The sequence below is a fragment of the Amblyomma americanum genome, chromosome 6 (genome assembly GCF_052857255.1).
Source record: "Amblyomma americanum isolate KBUSLIRL-KWMA chromosome 6, ASM5285725v1, whole genome shotgun sequence".
NCBI lineage: Eukaryota > Metazoa > Arthropoda > Arachnida > Ixodida > Ixodidae > Amblyomma > Amblyomma americanum.
Window position 1 is genome coordinate 188,223,474 of NC_135502.1, and position 21,766 is coordinate 188,245,239.

Below are 21,766 nucleotides of genomic sequence, written 5' to 3' on the forward strand. Positions count from 1 at the left end.
CGGGCGAGTGCGCATGGATCAAGCAAGCCGTGGAAGCTCACAGCGTGTGTCTGCCCGTAGCAAAAGTGGTTATTGAAGGACCTTTCGGAGCAATTGAGACGGAGGCCGCAGTGTCATCTATGCTGCCCCCCCAGTACCCATACCTATTTTCGAACCGGTCCGATCACCTCCTGCGCGAGAAGGGTCTTTTGTTTGGTGAGGCTAGCGTTCAGGCCTTAACCAGATCGAGAGTTCGGGAGCTCGCTGCAAAGGCGGTAGTTGCGGGGCCGACGTTGTCGAACAATGAGAAAGGGTCGGAGGCGCAGCAAGCTGATATTCCTAGCACGTCAGAACTGGATAAAATTGAGCCTGTAGCGTTGAAGGCACCAGGTACTGGAGAGGAAATGCCCGACAAGGGAAAGTTAGAAGAGCTTCCGGTCGAGCTTCCGGGACTAAGCTCAGTGACGAACAGGGAAGACACTGATCAGGTCATTAGTGACTTACTCAGTAAAGCACCGCTGTCGCCTGAGCAGAAAACCGAACTACACCAACTCTTACAAGAGTTTCAAGGTCAGTTCTCTGAGAGGCCTGGTAGGACTTATGTCCTTACTCATGATATAGAACTTACCTCCCCAGAGCCAGTACGATCCAAGGCGTACCGGGTGTCACCCCGCCAGCGCGATATTATGGAGGCTGAGGTAAAGAAAATGCTACAGCTCGGAGTTATTGAGGCGGGTGAGAGTGATTATACCTCCCCTTTGATTTTAGTTGAGGTACCGGGCAAGGAACCTCGTCATTGCGTCGACTACCGCAGACTTAATTCCATCACTAAGGATCAAATTTATCCGATCCCTAACATCGAGGAGCGCCTTGAGAAAGTTAGTAGCGCTCAGTTTATTTCCACCCTAGATCTTGTCAGGGGTTATTGGCAGGTTCCACTTACAGAAGAGGCTAGTAGGTATGCGGCGTTCATTTCACCAATGGGAACATTCCGTCCTAAAGTTTTGAGTTTTGGTTTGAAGAACGCGCCATACTGCTTTTCAAGCCTCATGGACAAAGTGTTGCGGGGACAGGAAGAATTCGCTTTACCGTATTTAGACGACGTAGCGATATTCTCCGCATCCTGGTCTGAGCATATGGCACACTTGCGGGCAGTGCTAACCCGCCTGCGCGAAGCGGGCTTGACAGTCAAGGCTCCCAAGTGCCAATTAGCACAGGCCGAGGTTGTCTACCTCGGTCACGTGATTGGACAGGGTCGTCGCCGCCCCTCTGAAATAAAGGTGGCCGCTGTGCGAGACTTCCCGCAACCGCGCACGAAGACCGATATTCGGTCGTTCTTAGGTGTCGCCGGCTACTATCAGAGGTACATCCCCAGGTACTCCGATATCGCGGCTCCCCTGACGGATGCTCTAAGAAAAACAGAGCCCCAAACAGTCGTCTGGGGCGAGACAAAGGAAAGAGCTTTCAGCGCCCTAAAGAGCGCCCTAACAAGCCAGCCTGTGCTACGATCGCCAGACTACACAAAAGGGTTCGTTGTTCAGTGCGATGCTAGTGAGCGAGGCATGGGCGTTGTACTGTGCCAAAGGGACAATGGAGAAGTGGAACACCCCGTCCTGTATGCTAGTCGTAAGCTGACCTGTCGTGAGCAGGCGTACAGCGCCACCGAGAAAGAGTGTGCGTGTCTCGTGTGGGCCGTTCAGAAATTGTCATGCTACCTAGCCGGCTCGAGGTTTATCATTGAGACGGATCACTGCCCTCTCCAATGGCTGCAGACCATATCTCCCAAAAATGGCCGCCTCCTGCGCTGGAGCCTCGCTTTGCAACAATATTCCTTTGAGGTGCGTTACAAAAAGGGGAGTCTCAACGGTAACGCCGATGGCTTAAGTCGAAGCCCCTAACGCAGGAATCCGCCTCAAAGTTGTTGGTTACTGATGTTTTCTTCCTGAGGCAGGATTTTTAACATATTGCTTTTGTTTAGTGTTTCAAAGTGATTATGTGCTTTCTAGTGCAATTTTCCAATTTGTGGACGCGTTCTGAGTGCTGCTTGACTACTGTAAGGAACTAGGCAGTAGTATAAAAGGGGAAAGAGCCTGGCAGAGCTTAGTGAGGGTTGTCTCGTGCTTGCTGACTGAGCGGTTGCGTTTCGGCGTAGTTCTAACGCTTGCTGGGAACGAGCACAAAAATGGCAACTCTCCCGAAGTGACTTTGCAGTGTCCTATGTGATCCTGAACCCGAGAACGAGGCCTTCTCTGTGCGCTGCGCTCAAGCAACGTCGAGGGACGACCGGTTTCGATTACGAGCATCATCGAGCGACATCCCTCCGGACAGCGGATGCAGTCCCCTGACCATCGGGATCTCCTTCCCCCGGCGGGGCGGTCTGTTACGTCTCGCCTACGACGCGCGGTATAGCCGGCGCGGATGCAACGGACGCCGCGGCTTTGTTCAAAGCGGCGGTCATTTGGACCCGTTCATCGCTGCCGCAACGCCTCCCGCCAAGCGCGTCCAGGCAGGTTTCAGTGCCACGTGTCGTCGTGCGTGCGTGTGTGTGTGTGTGCATGTTTTGCCCACGCTTGTCAAAGCGCGGCAGCCGGGGAGAGGAGCTCCCCAACTGGGAGGCGAGGAGGTCTGACCGGCGCCGGCCTGGCGGACGCGCCCGTCACGTCTGGACATGTTCAAGCGTCGCCGTATCGGACGCCTCTCCCCAAGCCGTTCCCTCTTGCCCTCGACTCCGAGGGTATAAAAACGCCGCTGCCCCGGACGCCGAGAGAGAGACTTCGATTTCTGCCTTCGAGTAACGTGGTCGCCCTGACCGGCTGCTCTTTTGCGATGCCAGAATAAACAAGTTGTTCTGTTGCCAGTCGACTCATCCTTTGCCGGGACCTTCGGATGTTTCCAGCTGTGCCCCAGGCCGCCAGGCCAACGCTACCCTTGGGGCTTGCAACCCATTTGTAACAATACCTATGGGACTAAGGGTGCCAGAAATTTCGGGGGACACTAAAGCTCTGCCTTTAAGGATAAAACAGACAGCGTTAACGGCTCTCGCCTGTTGCTATCCTTACAGATACTTGCGAACATGCACGAAATTCTCTGCTTGTTTCATCACTAATTAATTTCTTAAATTTTGCCACTATTATCCCACACATACTCAGTCACACACAGTAGTAAGCTGGCCTATCATGTGGAATACCACCTGACATAGATACATATAAAGCCTCTTTTTAACCAAGCGACACTAACATGTCTGATTGACTAGGAGTACCATGTTTTACTTTGGATGAAAAGGTCCCAGTGGGTTTGATTTCCATCTCACTCTCCCATCTCGAAGTTTACCTTGATAAGCCCGAGTTGGCAGCTCCTGCCATGTCATGTGGCCTCGTGAGGACACACAAGTTGCCGCCAAATCAGTCCCGGCCAAGTCACATGTACACGACCACCTGCCATAGCCATGACAATAATTTTTCTTTGACAACGCTGACATCAGATTTTCGGGACAATGAAGCCTGTAACACTTTCAGGTTAGTAAAGGCCCTTGTTCTAAGAAAGGGCCTCGATTCTGGCAGCCTTGCTGCCATGGGTAGTGCAAGAGGGTTATCGCACAACTTCCACTCTCCCGTCGGATCATGTTCCATGCGACACTCGCTACTGAACATACATGTCTGTCACTACTGAAAAGTGTGGTGCTGGTGAACATCTCAACGATAGGTTACATGCAGCAAATACCTACGGAAGAAGATTGAACAGCTGTCGTCTTAGCGGAGTTGATACAGAACCGAACATGATATTCGGCGCTCATAGGCTTGCATCCCACTTTCTATCTAATTAATTATCTCAATGACCACATTATTATTTTACATTGATCAACATAAAAAAATTCCCTATGCTTTCATTGATGTCAATGGCTGTAGGCTCCATTCATAAGTGCAAGATACTGCTGTCTGAGAATGTTGCGATGTTTCATTGCATGTTTGGATGAACCAGAGATTCATAATTCCTGATCAAAGAGGTTCGAATAGAGTCAAATCTTGTTATAACTAAGCCTAATTTTGGCCTAAAATTTGTTATACCCATCACTCGTTCTAAAAATCTGCAAAAGTCTGCAAATAAACCCAAGCAAAGGGTGCTCTCAGGGGGGCAACAGAAAGGTGTAATAGCGCACAATTGTTGAATTCAGAGGTTGGTATAAGCATGTGAAATATCGCTCTTTGTTCTGTGTTGGAGAGCAGAAATGAGCACTAGATAGGGATGCTTGCTCCGCCCAGATTTATTTAAGAAACAATGAAATCTTTGATTGGTGGCACTGAGCAGTATTTCAGAGGACAAAATTCTCCATGAAATCAATTAATTTTAGAGCTTTCTCCACATCAGGCCACAGGTACTTTCTGCAGGTAGCCCTTCAATTTCCTGGCCGTGTCGGCAGCCTCTGCGGTTTTTAGAGCTCGTTCTTCGCTTTACGGTTCACTGTCATCATCCCTACTTGCATCATCTGCAAGAATCGGCCTCGTCAGCGATTTCTGGTCGGTCAGTTCAGGTGCCACTACCAAGTTGTCATGAGCAGAGACTAAGTCCTTAAACGTAACAATCAGAAGCACCAGTCGATATTATGGCATGGAGATCATTCTTCATGTCTCGTTTAGAACGGATGTCAACAGATGTCTGCAATCTTCTGTCTTGCATTCACAATTATCGACTGAGTGCTAGATGCAACACTGAAGTCCTCAGTAATGTCCCCTTTTGCGCTCGCTGTGGACTACCAAAAAATCGACTCAAATGAGAGTACATTGTGCTTCTGCATTGCCATTTTGCGCAACGGAGTTGATTGAGTCATGGAGTGCAGCCCACGTGCGCGCAGGACTGCACATGTGGCAGCGGCGTGCGGCATGATGAGCCGATGGTTCGTTCACGTGCCGGTCATGCGTCAGTCAGCTTGATGCTAGTTCGTACTGCCCCTATATGGTGCGGCATGTGAATGCACGGTCGATTCATGCACACTACAACTGTGAACTATTCAGATGATCAAAATATTGCATTTCTTGAAGTTTTTACGGCTCCTTGTTCATTTTGAGCTCAGAATCACCTTGAGTACAGCTTTAAGCCAAAGCTAAAGTGGCTATGGCTTATTTTGTGGTACAGCATGGGTACAGCAATCTAGAAGGCTGCAGTAGAAAAGCTGTAGCTTTTCCTGTGACCTTTCTGAAGGGGCTGCCATGGCACGGTGCTAGCGTAGACAGCAAAATCCCTGCCGTGAAGGACTCTACACAGATTGATGCAGTGCCTCGCCCCACTCCCTAGATTGCACGAATAAAATTTCCTGATTTTTGATATCGCCAGGTTGGCAGTTCTGCAGTATGCTTGCACTTAAGTTTATGGCTGCTCCAAGTAACGAAAATTTAAAGTACCTGCCTAGAAAATAGAACTTTTCCGGGAAACTGCAGGCATGAAAATGTGGAGTGCAAGATGACTGCATTTGTATTGCTCTCACAGATTGGCATTTTTTGGAAGTTGCAGCATGGTCTTCACCTCTTAGCTGTGCCATTTTTTTTACCTTTGTCACTCTTGATCAATGTCTTGCAGTTTGCTTGCATGAAATTTGGTGAAATCATTCTTGGGTTTCTGGCACAGTTAAGAAATATTCGGGGAGGGGGGGGGGGTTAATAGGGCATGCTTTGAGGCATCACGCTGAAAAGCTGTCACTCATGGCTTGAGCATGTTTCGATCAGCTTGGCACTAGCACATTCTTCTAAGCAATGCAGTGAAGACAGGCATATTGCTGCAATTATTTTGGTTGCACATGCATTTTTTTTCATGTGCATAAAATAGCAATTCATTGGGGAAAAATGTGTGTAAACAAGTTCTGGGTGCTAAGCATGGATAAAGGTCTTATTTGCTGTGCCTTGTATGCAATAAATATGATAATTTATAAATGCTCATTTACTCTTTATTTGTATTAAACATCTTATTATAATTTGTGCTGTAATGGTTTTCACATCAAGCGGCTTGCCTTGATCGGAGGCGACACAGTGAACGAGGCTATACACCTCATCCAGATAAATTTCGTAAAGACGCCAGTCGCTTTGCAGTTTACTCTGGAAGGGGGAGGCACAGGCGACCTTTTAGGCAGCTTCGCCTGTATAGTGTTGTTGTTGATGAGTTTTCTCATGCCGTGTTTGTTAGCCCTTGTTTGCATTTTGTGATGTTTCTGGTCCCTCGCATTCTCTTTAATCATTGTTTTTAACGGGTTGCTTGATTCACTGTGGCTTTGATTTTATGTGCTAAGCAATGAATGCAATTGTTCCAAGAAGAAATGATGCACAGATACACCCTTTCTTCCTTTTATTGATGGTTTAACTGACAGCAAGCATTTGGCCTTCAGAATAACCTGCTTGAAGAGATGATTGATACTTCTTTTAGAGCCACGGTAGTTCCTTACTGGACAACAAAAAGTAAAAGAACTCTTTAATTTGAATTTTGATTTCTCTGAACTATTACTTTGGTTCTGTCAACTTGCAGTGCATTAAAAGGACTCTTTAATTCGATTACTACTGGATTTTATTTTTAGTCGGTTTTTCTTTGGAAGTGCTGTAAAACACTAAATCCTAATTATCATAGCTTAATGATCCGTTGATTTTACAAGCTTGTTTCGTTATCAAGAAATGATTATCATGTGAAGAAAACCAAGCCACAAATTCTGGCATTCTTGTTCGAGCCTTAAAAAGGCACTGAAAGGGGGGGAGGGCCCAATGAGGGTAAGAAACGCTGATGAAACTGGTAGATATTGATTTGCCTATCAGCCTCCTGTAAAAGTTTCAGTATAGCTAATGTAAAGCAGAGATATTGGCAATTAAAAACTGCCTCCATGTTAACCTCTCAACCCGTACACCAGCCGCCACAGCTGCACACAGAGGAGGGAATACAAATGGGGAGGTGGTGCAGTCACATTCGGGGCCGGGAGAGCGCCCGTCCTTTTTCTCTGTATTGCTCGCGAACCAATGATAGCACTCTGCATCATGACGTCATTTGCGCTAGCAAATGCAATGCGCGCAATCTCTGGCGAATGCCTGGTGACGTGGGTTGCGGCACAAGAGCGCGAAATTTCGGAAATCTCTTGCAAGTTACCAGCTTGCAATCGAGGACCTTTACGTGACAAGCACACTCAGTGGAATTTCCACTACTTAATGCACATATTTGATTTCTTCTTTCTCAACCCCCTTTTGAGACTCTTTAGCTTAAATTTGGGCTCTGTAATGTCCACCGTTACTCCCATCTAGGCCACCTTCGATTCCAAATGGACACCCTTAAGTTAGAGGCCAGAAAACTCAATTGGCAAAAAAACCCGGCAAAATGCAAACAGCAGTTGAGAGAGGCGCACACAAGAATTTTGACACTGACAGTCGTTTGCTAATATAGTCTAGCATTTTCCCAGCCCTCGTCTAGCTGGGCCAGTTTTGGGTTCAGGCCCTGTATGGTACAGCTACTTCTTTTTATTGGCTTTGAAAGTTTTTTATAACATTTCAGTTGTTTGCTCCTTCCTTTCCTGGTCGAGGTAAGCCTGTCAGATGTCGTGTGAAAAACAAAGGTTCCTCTTAGCGTGATGACAATAATGAACATGATTAGGAGTAAAGCATTGGGCGAAGCAGCATTCTACCGCATTTACTCAAATATAACGCGACCACGATTGTAACGCGAGGGTCGACTTTTCGGGCGGGAAAAGGGGACAAAAAAATACTATTGTAACGCGAGGGTAGCCCTCGGGCGTGGACAGATAAATGGAAGGAACTCAAATGTGATGCGAGGAAACGACATTACACAGTTCTGAGGGTCAAAGACAACTTTATTGAATTACAAGCCAAACAGGCATTCCTATACACCCTCATCCTCACGGCAGTTGTCGCCGTCACTGTCATCATAACAGCTTTCCTCTTCGTCACTAGCTGCCTCCCGCAGCAGGTCGTCCTCGCTTCCGTCTAGAGCATTTGAAATTGAGCATTTCTTAAAGACGCGGTAGCCCAAATTATGAGGCAGCCCGTACCAGGCTGCTGAAACCCATTGGGCAGCGGCAGACGCGCTTGGGATTTCAGCCTACCTGCAGGTGTTGTTGATGCGCTTTCAATCCACTCCCAGTGCAATTGTCGCAAGCGATCCTTAAAGGGCTTGTTCATGCAAACGTCTAGCGGCTGGAGAATGGAGGTCATGCCTCCCGGTATAACAACGAGATGCGGTCGGTCAAGCTGTAGCTTTTGTTTGACTACGGGCGTCAGGTGACCTCGGAAAGAGTCCAGAACTAATATTGCTTCCAGATGCAGCAATGCGCCTGGCCTTCGGTCCCACACGCTTTGAATCCAATCTATGAGATGATTCGAGCCCATCCAACCTTTTTCGTGACAGCTAACGTCTTTCGGGGACAAGATAACGTCTTTCGGGGAAGTTCCCTACGGGATAGTCTTCCGGCGAAAAATGATGAATGGAGGGAGCTTGCGGCAGTCAGCCTAACATGCCAGCATAATGGTAATCCGATTTTTTTCGTTGCCTGTGCTTCTAAGGCCAACTTCATGCTCACCAGTCTTGTGCACTGTTCTTGACATAGGCATGCCCAGATACACGCATGTCTGGTTGGCATTTCCGATATGTCCAAGCGGGCTGTTGGTAGAGCAACGAAGATCGATGACGTAGCGCTGGAACTCTCGAAGTTTTGATTCGATGACCCCGGGCAGCTTCTGGCAAATTGAAGTCGTGCATCAAAGGGAGAACACGGCCCTTCGCATAAACATCTGCACCCAGCCTCGTGATGCCATAAACTGGTTTTGGGCCAAACCCGTGTCCCGCGCAAGCTCCTGTGCTTTGCACTGAAGCATTTCAATGCTTTCTTCAAGTAGTCGGGAGCGTTGCTCTTGCTCGCTAATGAACCCTGCAAGGTGACGCTCCAAGTCCGGGAAGCGGCCTTTCTTGGGCCCCCGAAAGCCTTTTCGCAGGCTGTTGCAGTTAAACTATTCCTCGTGATGTTTCCTCCATCTCCTGATCGTCGATTCGTTGACGTCCAGAGGTCTTGCAGCCGCTGAATTTCCCACTTTCTCAGCAAGCAGAATAGCGTTGCGCTTGAAACCAGCTGTATACTGAGCGCGTGAGCACGCCATTCGGCTTGAAGACCACTCGACCGTTTGATGGGGATAGGCCTCTGACTAAGCACGGAACGCAGAACTACAGGCACTGGCACCAAATACGAGAAAGAGCGAACAAAGCGCGCTGCTCCATGCCCTGCTGCCTGTTAGTCACGTGGCCACGTTTTTGCATCAGTTGCAAGGATTAACAGACAGATGACGGTGGTATCGCTGGCTACTTTGCTGGCATCTTGGCGGCGACTGCGAGCGCTCCGTGCCTCCGAGATGGCTGTTTATAAATACGGTCACGGAGGCCACACAATCTCGCTACAGGTTGCGAGCATTCGTCAAGAGGTGGCGCCCTCTCACCGCGCCAAACGAAGGTTATCTGATTGGTGGCTAAAAGCAAGACAGGAGTAAAATATTACAAGACATGGCTAGGTGGCTTGAGCCACCGCCCGATGTAAAGGGTTCAGCTGTATCCATCCATCCATCCATCCATCCATCCATCCATCCATCCATCCATCCATCCATCCATCCATCCATCCATCCATCCAGTGACTCTACCGGGCGTCGGCTCTTGTTGGCTTGTTCTCACTGGCGTCGTTTTTTTTTTGCGTTTGCGATTAGGTTGCCGCTTTGTCCTAGTAGTTGTGACCTGTGGTTCGCGTAAAGGTTGACCGGCGAGTTGGAGTGCGTGATTTCGAATGACCGGTACGATCAACGCACACGTTTGACACATGAAATAATTTTAATACTGTGTGATTGGTGCTCTTCATAGCGTTTTTTAAACCTAGTATTCTATGGTAACGCGGGGGGTGACATTTCTTTTCTGCTTTCGGTAAAAAAACTCGCGTTACATTCGAGTAAATACGGTAGATTAAGGTAATCTGTGGCAGGCCACATTATTAATGAAAACCCTGTCAGTGGTAAACTACCTCCTAGAAACTTTCCATGCTATGCGATTCTGGCACCAGACAAATTGTGCAGCGGCACTCAACTTGTCACTTGCTTGCCTAAGTCGATGTGAAAGATGCCTCTTTCAATATTTAGTGCTGCCTTGGAATCCTGACAATGTACGAATGGGCTGCAAACTACTTATGCATCATAGAAAATGTTCTAGGCTCACTGATCGCCTGTGCACAACCACAGTATGGCATTGGTTCTGTAGAAACTGCTAATAGCAAAGTACTTATAACATTGTCTAGTTCCGAGGTGTCGTATGGGTGAATAGTCTTGTGGATGAATGATGAGCAGCCGCTGGAGAATCTAGAATAACACGTTCATTGAGCCTCATCTTTTATTAGTAATTACTGTAGTATATATTCCTGCATTAAATTGGCGCGCAAAAGCAGACCCATTAAGGACATTGTTCTTTTTTGTTAACAGTAAAAAGTTTGCGGGACAATTGTTGATGCCTGTCAGATGAAAAAATACATTGAATGCAGAAAATATCGAATTTAGATTTAAAGTTTTTCCACCTATTGATCCAAATTTGTGATGTTTACAAAAAAAGATCCCATGGTCACCATCTTCCAGTTGCAGTGTAGCATAGCATGTGGAATATGTGCTAAAGAATTGGTTAGTACTGCTTTCAGCTGTGTAATTAGTGAGCAGCAGTGGTACCTGTATTTTTAGTTGTGGCTATTTTTGGATTACAAAGGATGTTTTCAGTGGGATTGTTTTTTTGGGGGATTATCACGCATTATTTATTCAAACAGTCTAACAGTAGTTTTCTTTACGTAAAGTGATGCTATTACAGGAAACTGGAGTTACATTCTTTCACTGGCTTAGTGGAGCAGATACATATAATATAGGTGGTATGCGACTCCAGCTGAATATTCTTGTTCAAAATAAAAGGTATGATACAGAGGTTATAACGTAAAAGTACATGTTTGCGAGCAGCAAATTTTATTTACTGATATGTGCTCGTTGTTTTTCATCATTTGCTGAAATTTATTGTCATGTTTACAGAAATTCTGCAATAATTGGGAAACTACAAATGGCTGGTACAATGTGTTTTATTCGGTTTACTTAACGAAAAATTGTTGTGCACATTAGAATGGAATAATGCTTTCAAGATTTCGAGGTAGAATTAATTTGCCATAATTTTGAATAGAGCATGCTGTAGTTTTTTACTTTCCTTTTGCTTTCTCAAAAACAGTCCATTTTGTGAGTCGCTAGCAACACTGTGCTCTTCAATTTGGCTTGTACAGCTTGCACGCCTTTACAGATTTGCACAAATTACATGCCTACTTTAGTGGTTAATGCAAATACACTTAATGCGGTTTTGCTGCAGTCTTTTCTGTGTCATTACAAGGTTTACCCACATAGCTGAGAATTCATGTTTTGCACAGTTTGTAATTAACTGTCTTCTTACAGCTGCTGTGGAGCGGAGGGTGCCTGATGCAGATGTTGCCCGCATCAACTCCCATATTCCAAGCTTTTTGTGTGGCTCCAGGGACCGGGACGGTGGCCGGAAGGCCAAGATGAATTTGATGCGGGCACTCCATCCTGACCACTGATGGAGCTTTTGTGAAATAATGCAATAAAACGTGCAACAAAACTACTTTTCAATTTGATATATCATACTTCAGCTTTGCACTGCCATTCGAGTCTGACTCTTGCCATGTTAACGCAAAGAAGCTTAAGATATTGGTTCACCTGCATAAGATGTTGCTGTGAGTACATCGGATTTTCTATAATTTGACCTGTTAATGCATGAATAATGTGTGTGCAGCCAGTATTTTGTTTAGAAGGGTCAGGGTTCGGGCTAGTGGGTAATCAGCATGAAGATTCATAGCGCACAGAATACACAGGACACAACTGAAATGAGTTGCCCACTTGCCCAAACTGGGCTTCATCACGGCAGCCTAGTTAAGTTGCCCTTATAAAGGCTGGTCTGGGCCAAATTGAACAGCCTACTTGTCCAGACTGGGCTTCACCCGGGCAACCAAGGGGGCTGTCCACTTTGGGCCGAACTGGGCTGCCTAAGAGCATGGAGTGGGCTGCCCACTCGGGCCCAACAAAGGCCCCACCAGGGCATTGAAAATGGGCTGCCCAACAAGGGCCCGTCCAGGGCATTGAAAGTGGTCTGCCCACTCAGGCCCAACAAGGGCCCCACCAAGGCATTGAAAATGGGCTGCCCACTCGGGCCCAACAAGGGCCCCACAAGGGTATTGAAAGCGTGCTGCCCAATCGGGCCCGACAAGGGCCCCACCAGGGAATTGAAAGTGGGCTGCCCACTCGGTCCCAACAAGGGCCCCACCAGGGCATTGAAAATGGGATGCCCACTCAGGCCCAACAAGGGCCCCACCAGGGCATTGAAAGTGGGCTGCCCAATCGGGCCCAACAAGGGCCCCACCAGGGCTTTGATATGGGCTACCCACGTTGGGCCAGGTCTGGTTTTTTTGGGGCAAGCGAAATGGGCTGCCCAAGCTGATTCTCTTCTGGCTGCTTTAGGGTACCCCAGTGGGCTGCCCATTTGGGCCCCTCCTGGGCACGAGTTGCAAATACCACATGGGGTCCATATGGGCTGCCCACTTGGGGCCGACAAGGGGCCCCAATTCGGAGCCCGGTTAGTGCTACTTGGGTCGGTATCTACACCACACGCGGCCGTTCTCACGGAACAGGACGCTTTGCCCGGGGCTTTCATACATTTATTGGTCTGCTTGATGTGTGAGCTTTGCCGTCTGGCTTGGTCGTGCCGCTGACGGGGCGAGATGGTGACCACAAAGAGGGAAGATGGGAGGTATTTACCTGACGTCCTCTGGCTGCCCGGCTCGCTGTGGTCTCCCCTTTGTCACTTTCGGCCAATCAGCGCTTCGGCGGCGCCTGGCGGTGTGCGCTTGCGACCGATTTCACAAATGGGGCGGTGCAGCGCTCTCAAGCTTACTTGGTTGCTCGCTCGTGGGGATGGAGTCCGCTTTCCTGCGTCTCCACGGCGCGCCTCGCCGGACAGGGAAGGATACGGCTTTCCTAAATTTCCAAAAAATGTGGGCCCTTGGTAGGCCTGCGTCGTCTCTGCCTGGTCGAGATCCTCTGGCCGCGGCTCGAAAGCTGCTGGTGTGATGTGACGAGTAGGGGGCGGGCTTATTGGAGAGAATATTCCATGGTGTTTTAATTCAAAAGCTTAAGTGGCCTAGCGGCGCCGATTTCACCATGGGCTGCAGTGTGACCTTCATTTGACCGGAGCTGCGCCGGCGGCTTGGCGCAATTGTTCCCGCTCCTGGGTCGCCACCTGACTACGTTACTCAGGCGCCCTTTGAAAAGAGGAGCGCCGCTCTGGCCTAGTGAACGCGAGCTTGTCCATGCATGAGAGCGGGCCGTCTTCTCTGAGCGGGAGGCTTTGAGCAGCTTCAGACCACCCCGTGAGCTGCTTCACTGGAGAGGGCTCGGTATACTTGTCTTGAATGCGGCGATGTGTGCGAGAAAATCCTAGATGTTCAGCAGTTGGCTCGTCGTGTCCAGCCTGTAGGACCTTTTAGCGAAGACTGGCAGGTACAACAAGGAGAGAGGCTATTTTGGTTGCAAGAGTGGCAGATCGGGCTAGTTGGTAATTTTCCATAATGCGATACAGCGCGAATAAAGACGGGGACGAAGCGAGAGGACAACATTCTGTACACACAATGAAGACAATCATCGCTTAAAGAGACGGGCAAGCCCAGCTTTCCGGGACACGGCCGTTTAGTTCGGCAAACTGCCACCACGGGTTGCATGACCCTGAACTCATCCTTTCTCTTTTCTTTTCCACTTTCCCGCCTCGCATAGCCGCACGAAAGCAGACGGAGTTGGGTTAGGCGGTTAACAGTTGTTCGGGTTAACGTCCACACTGTGGGAAGAGGGGGAGCAGGAAGGGCTTTTGTGGGCGAAAGAAAACTATCAACGTGGCGTGAAGCCTTCTGTGCCCCGAAGAATGCGTGTTGAGTAGTAGGATATTGAGCAAGGTGCCCAGTGAGAAGAGAAGGAGGGGACAGAAATGGCAAGGTGGTTGAAGGGCTTGTTGAGGTCGTTTGAGGGGGACGCTGTGTGGATTGGAAATGCGTGGTTCTTTTTGACGGGTTGTGTGGTAGAGAAGAGATACATCCCAGGAGAAACAGGACGCAGTGATACCGTGTGCCAAGTCTCACCGACGCTGTATCTTTTCGCTGCATTACAACTAGAAAATTGTGCCACCTTAGTGAACTCCAGTATTTATACTCGTCATTAAAAGCCAAATTAAAATTTGTAAAAAGGAATAAACAATCAAAGACGCCGAAAGCGGGATGTCGGATGCTTGTAGAACGTTTTGGGCAAACTCAATGGAAATGTCCAAAAGGCCAGTCTTAACAATCATTTGGGGAGTTTCAAGGTGCCGTCTTGGTTCTGTAATTGCTCTCCCCTGTCATTACGGCGGATCAATGAACCAGCTATATTATCGGCGTAATGCTATGTACAGTTCTCAGAAACGCGTGGAACTTCTCATCACCACGATTATAGTTTAATAGCGCTATATTACGCGAAAAGTAACGATTATAAATTTTCTTTTTTTTCCGAGGACGGTTACTGACTGGAATGCTCTCCCTGAGAGTGTGATATCCGCTGTTGACTTTCTGAAGTCCGTTGATGATGTATTTTAGTTACAGTATAGGGATATTCTTCAATTTTATTTGTCGTGCGTGCCTTTACCACTGATTGATTGCGCCTGTATATTAAATCTTTGTGCCCTTCCTGCTTGGACCTAAGCAAAAGTCTGCACTGTTGTGTAGATAAATAAATAAATTACTTCGTACCCGGAATATAGCGCAACTAACATCAATTGGTGTGACCACGAAAAGCGGCGCACGTCAGGTTTTCTTTTGTTTTGTGACGGCAGTAAGACAATCCTCTGCAATCTGAGGAGAGTGAACGCTTTGTTGGACGCCGTCTCTCTCATCGTGCACCCTTTGCTTTCACGAACTGAGCGGCCAACAGTGAGGAAGACACTTGTAGTTTTTCGAGAACACTGGCTTTTCGGGACAGTGGTAGAAACACATTGTTTAAATTAAGGGACTCAGATGGAGCATTTGCCCACTGACCACTGTAAGGGTAATCCCGCCTGTACATAACCACCACCACTGCTTTCCCAACAAGATGCACAGAGCATGAGTAGGATTTTTCCTTGGCTCTTTTACGTAGTTATCAAACAAATCCACGTACCGTTGTTTGCGCTTGTTTGTTAACTTATTCTAGCCCGAAGCAAAAGAAGAACAAACTAACCGTAAAAAGACATTGTAAGGATGTGAAGTTCATTCAATATTTCCGCGCGACATTTTCTAATTACTGTGTTTTGCTCAATGAAAATGTCGTTTGTATAACGGTAGGCTCCATTTTACCTGAGTGGTGTGTGCTCTTAACTTTACAATAGACTATTTGCCGCATTTACACGCGTAATGAACGCTGTTCTTTTGCCTAGAAAATCTCTGAAAATTTTTGCTGTTCGTTTATTACGCAGGGTAAATATTCAGATTTAATTCAACCTGCAAAAACGAAACTTAAAAACATTCAATATTATGCTACTACATAATGCGAACTTTGAGCGCAGCTGTTTAGGTGTTTTGATTTTGCGATGAATTGAGGCAGGCAGATTGAGAGAGACATGTATGTGCAACACACGAGACGACAGCCACCACCGCCACCTCGTCCACTCTCCCCCCCCCCCCCCCCCGCCATTGACCGGCATCATAAAGAAAAGGCCCAAAGCGTGGTACACAAAATCTCCTGCGTCGAGTGTTCGGCGTCGTATGTTGAGGCGGCTGGTTGGGAAATCTCAAGTGCCAACTCCAAAGATGCTTCCTGCACATACGCGCCGGGCGTCGGCGTTCTTGGCGTACGCCGGAGCCGCTTTGCGCATGCGCCCTGCAGAAGACGCCAGCGAACCTCTGCGAGGCGCGGATATCAGGCCACGATAGATGTCGGCGTCAGCGCACGGGCGCTCGCGTACGCGTCGGAAGAGGGGTCCGGTTTACAACACTCGGAGGATCACAGGACTCTGGGTGACCCTTTTCTTTATGGCCTGAAGTTTTTTCAGGTTCCCCGAACTTTTCTTCCCGGTTTAAGTTGTCCTTTCAGCCCGCCCCCTCCCCCCCTCCTAAAACCTTTCCTTCACGGCTTGAAATTCTTTCTGCCGGGCCGGGTCCTCCTCCGATTTCTGTTTATTCCCACTGGCTCCTATTTCATCAAGCCCTAATCACACGCGCAACCTGTACATTCTTATTGTGCAAATAGTTTTTGGGTATATTACCTGTCACCCCTATCCTCTCTTCCTGTCCCCCCACCTCTTCCCTTTCATTTTACCATTCTGCCTGCTGTCTTTTATTTCCGGTGCCCCAGCTCAGGTGCTTCAGTATCGATGGCAGATGCCTTTCATTTAATTGTTATTTCAATAAAGCACGTACTACTTCTACTACCATCGGCTCCAACATGATAGAGTACAGAACAGCGCGCAGTCTCCTCCCATCATTTTTTTGGGTAAAAATTATAATCATATAAAATGTATACATAGAGATGAGCCTTTAATGGGCTGGCTCCTTTCACGGAAGCTCGTTTCCTGACGCTTCCTCATAGAGCACTCCCCTCCCGGACATGCGTTTTCCATGTCCTTTCGTGCTGGTGAACGACGAGTTGGCTGGTGCATGCGTTGTATGGCGTCAGCTGGGGGGGCTCTCGGTGGAATGCCAGGGACAATGCCCCCTTGGTCCCTTACAAGGAGGATTTTTCCACAGGTATATTTCTTAGACGGGTTTACCGAACAGCTTTCAGAATCACGAACGGTGACGGAGAGAAAGCGACGGTCAGCAAGGAAATAACAAGATCCGATAGTAATACACTAAAGCAGGACTAGAAGTCGTGCTTATTGGTCGGCTTCAGTCTCGGATACTGCAGCGTAAAAGATTAAATCGTAGAGAAAGAGAAGACAATAGGTGGACGCTAACAAGCAAAAATAGCCATTTATTGCTACGCTTCAACAAAATAAATGTATTGAAAAACAGGAGAAAAATGCAAAACTGCAACAAAAAGTAATACTGTTTAAACAACAAATTTTCCTTATCCAAAGCAGTCAGGAGTCCTGGCTTGCATAGTCTTCACTTTATTTGACAATCTGTATGGGGTTTATTCTTGTGATAACTCTCAAATGGCTAGAAGCGATAGTTGCTCCCTAGCACCAGCGCGCCAGCCCTAGGAGTGAGAGCTGTGACCACCACCCGCGGTGCGGTAAGTCGCCATCACGGCGGGTTCGGGCGAAGAAACACGAGCATTCTACTCGGATGAGCGTTTATTGCTCCTGAGCAATCCAAGCAGCAGCAACAAAGCAGCCACCGCAACGAGGGAGTGTTCCACACGTATACAGGGGTGAAAAGCACAAAAGGGGAGAACGCCCACAAAATGATGGGGGAAGAAAGGCTTTAGTTCCACTCACCTCGCGTGGCTCCTCGCTCACGGCCCGCGGTGGACAAGTCACACGCGGTGGCCCGCCGATAAAGACTGGTTCACATGCAAGCGACTGAGCGATTGAGCGGTGCGTCGCAGCGAAATTTTCCAACTTCTTGGAACCTAGCCTCTTATCGCAGCGACGACTCGAAACCGCGAAGTCTCACGTGCTGAGGAGAGGAGCCCAGTGACAGCAATGACATCCAAGGGATGTCCTTGGGAAATCTTGAAAGGATATGCGGATATCCCTAGGACGTGCTGAGAAACTCCCGCGGACATCCCTCGTATATCTTTTTGGCCGCAGTTTCTGTATCCCACGGAGGTGCGCAGGAATCCACAGGGATTTCCTCAAGATCTATGAAAATTTTCTTTAATCTTGATGAGGACATTAGTTAAATATGAAATGTCCCAGAGGATTTTTACAGGACTTGAAGAGAACATATTGGCCCTTTTTGTGGAGTGGCATGGGATGTCCATGGGAATTTTTACAGGACTCTATAGGGACATAGTTGTAAATGATCCTTGTAGACAAACAGGTGTTTTTGCAGACAGCTCGAAGGCATTAAAGGCGCCCAAAGCTACCCAGAAAGACAAAGTAGTGTGGGCGGTTAAAAGTAAATAGAAATAATGTTGCCTTGCCTGCACCACTCGAAGAACAATGGGTTATCTAGAAAGACAGGACAAAGCACTTCTACAAATAAGCCATGTTGGAAGTCTGCTTCAGTCACTAGAAGTGCAAGATAGTTCCATGTAAAAACAGGCACACATGAGTACATAATTTTTGAAGCAGTCATAATTCCATTCACACAAGTGTAGTGTTGATAGCAGACTTCCGGTATATTTTGAGGTATATACACCTCGCTGAACAGAGACAGCTCCAACATCAAATATAGTTTTATTTTAAAAATTACAAAATTCTCAGTCAATATGACAGACATATATACTGATCAAAACCTCTGCACATAACTTGTGCACTTTCATTACGAGTAATCAGTCATTCTGCAAACTGCACCAAGACATTTCCAAAGAAGCAGATTTCAAGACAGCATATTTATAACAATATTGTGAACAAGACAACCATCTGAAAACTTACCGAAATAAAAGTTTAAGAAAATATGTATAAAGCTAGTTCACTTTGCCATTCAAAAGGGGTACAAATGTGCACACATCATAAATGCCCCTTTTTCATTGGCAGTGATCCTCACGCTTGTGATGTAAATAATTGCAATAACAATTCACAAGAGGCGGAAAGGGCTAGTTTCACGCATCACAAAGACGCTGCTTTCAGGTCAACAGCATAAGGCTAGCTGCCACAAAGAGAATTATTCTCACTAGGAGTGGGGCGCCCACGTTAAAGAGAGGGCCAAAAGACAGGAACACTTTTTTTGGCTAGCAAAAGCAGACCAAAATCTGTGCATACCTTGTGAGAGAAGTAAATTTCACGGCATTCGTAATGTCAAAATACGGCAGCTGTATTGCCGCTTGTAATATGCCAAAATGTAACATTCCTGACATATTTCAAAAGCCTAGCAGGAAATGTGCAAGAAAAGAACATCGAAAATACAATGCTAGAAACACATCAACTGAATAAAAAAGTGAATTAAATGATCTGAGTTAAAAACAATCTATACAACTACGAACACAGCGACGAAGGACATTCAAACGAGGCCTTTCCGCCAATGGCATCGACCAGTTCTGATGATGCCGTGATTATTCCTTACACATGAAATCGCAGGTGACTGCAAGTAGCTCGGTGGCGGTAAATGAAAATAATGGGAATGATTCGACTTATGGTCGACACAGTTGATTGCAGGATCTTCATCGAAGGGTATACTACTGCAATCTTGACTAGCATCATGCATAAAAATAAGAGAGGCTTTAGAGAACACTTGCAAAAGCTGGAAAGCTTTTAGCATTCAGGTGAGAATCATTTGCTAGTTTGGGGCAGCCATAAAAGTTCAGAAACAAGGCCTAACTTCATTCATTAATAGGACAACAGGCTAAGGTGAGGCACAAGGTCTGAGCACACACTGTGCAGTACAAATTGTGTTATACTGCCAATGATCTTCGTAGTCTGTAAAGAAGCACAAGACACCGCTGCAACACAAGGAAACAATAGTGCAAAAAAATTGAAAAGAAGCAGTTTACCATGCTTTGAAAGTAAACAATAAGTAAAAACGATTCAGTACACTGTGGGGCACCCAAGAAAATGTGCAAAGCAGAAGGAAACAATAATGCAAAAAAATTCAAAAGAAGCAGTTTACCGCGTTTTAGAAGTAAACAATAAGTAGAAAATAATCAGTACACTGTGGGGTACCCAAGAATATGTGCAAAGCACAAGGAAACAATAATGCAAAAAATCCAAAAGAAGCAGTTTACTACGTTTTAATAGTAAACAATAAGTACATAATAACCAGTAAGTGCACTGTGGTGCACCCAAGAAAATGTGCAAAGCAAGATTGTTTGCAAAACATTGTCCAAAACTAATGGCATACAACATGTAAAACACTCGGCTAAATTTACAGGTCAGAACAGTCATTATCCGCTTGTATATCCAGCAGCCTGTAAGATGTTCTCTCCACGATGCTTGCTTCTCCCAGGTCAGTTGGAAGTGCTGCTTCGTCAGTGGTTCTGCATGTTAATATCAACATTTGCATGAGGCTAGTGCTATAAGTATTTTGCTGTATTTCAACAAAAGTAAATTTAAAATACAACATTCGACTTCACATAATTATTACGTAATCCTGTTTTAAATCAGAGAAATTCTGCATTCTCATTCCAATAACAATCCTGAAAGCGGCATGACACACATTTGACACAAGTCTTCACCTTGAGTATACATTTTTTTTAAACAATCACTGACCAATGACATGCCGCCAACGCATTTAAATCATTGCTGGAAAAAATTTAAATTAAATGCTGAGCATTTAAATTAAATGCTAGATTTTTAAATTTCCACCAAATTAGACATTCTGTACCTGTACCATTATGTGTCATTTGAAGAATAGATTGCCAGCAGCGATGGCGTAGAGGTAGAACATCCGCCTCGCGTGCAAGAGGACCGGGGTTCAAATCCTGGTGCCGCGCAATTCTCCACCAGGTTTAAAAAAAAATCCGCGTGTCGATGGAATTGCATAACCAGGCCTGGAGTGTGGCCTTATCTCGGTGACCAGAACCGACAACGCACTCTCTCACCAGAGCAGGATTTGGCCACCCTGGTGTAGTACTTGGCCACAACCTTCTATGATCAAACCAATTAACCCTCGGCCCTCAGTCCCCAGCGGCTGCAGAGCAACTGACCACGGCGGCGGTCAGACCTGTGACGCAGCGGAGGGTGCTATGAATCTCTGGCTCCGGACAGGCCGTCATTGGAATCTGAACCTGGCAACGTTTAACGCTAGCACTTTAGCTAGTGAGGCTAGCCTAGCAGTGCTGTTCGAGGAACTAGCGGGAATTAAATGGGATGTGATAGGGCTTAGCGAAGTTAGGAGGACAGGTGAGGCGTATACAGTACTAAAGGACGGACACATACTGTGCTATTGCGGGTTAGAGGATAGACGAGAACTAGGTGTGGGTTTCCTCATTAATAAGGATATAGCTGGCAACGTAGAGGAGTTCTACAGTATTAACGAGAAGGTAGCAGCTATAATAATTAGGCTGAATAGGAGGTACAAGCTGAAAGTAGTGCAGGCCTACGCACCCACATCCAGCCATGATGACCAGACCGTTGAAAGCTTCTATGAGGACGTAGAATCAGCAATGAATAGAGTAAAATCGCAGTACACTGTACTGATGGGCGACTTCAATGCGAAGATGGGCAAGAAGCAGGCTGACGACCACGCGGTAGGTGACTTTGGGATAGGCTCTAGAAATAGCAGGGGAGAGTTATTAGTCGAATTCGCGGATAGAAATAATTTACGGATCATGAATACCTTCTTCCGCAAACGAGAAAACATGAAGTGGACCTGGAAGAGCCCCAATGGTGAGATTAAAAATGAAATCGACTTCAGACTATGCGCTAAACCTGGCATCATTCAGGATGTGGCCGTACTCGGAAGGGTGCGTTGCAGCGACCATAGAATGGTAAGGTCTAGAATTAGCTTAGACATGAAGAGGGAACGGAAGAAGCTAGCGAAGAAGAAGACCATTAACGAGTTAGCCGTAAGAGGGAAAGCACAGGAGTTTAGGATAGCGCTGCAAAACAGATACTCGGCTTTAACTGAGGAAGATGATCTTGATGTTCATTC

The 21,766-nt window shown here is 46.9% G+C and overlaps 1 protein-coding gene across 1 annotated transcript in view; it reads left to right on the forward strand.

Moving 5' to 3' along the window:
• LOC144095633 (uncharacterized) overlaps window positions 1-11,596 on the forward strand; it is a 65,674-nt gene extending 54,078 nt beyond the window's left edge. Inside the window, exon 2 of the mRNA XM_077629305.1 lies at window positions 11,454-11,596. Within this exon, the coding sequence (XP_077485431.1) occupies window positions 11,454-11,596 (143 nt within the window). The remainder of the gene's footprint in view (window positions 1-11,453) is intronic.
• The last annotated feature ends 10,170 nt before the right edge of the window (window positions 11,597-21,766 follow it).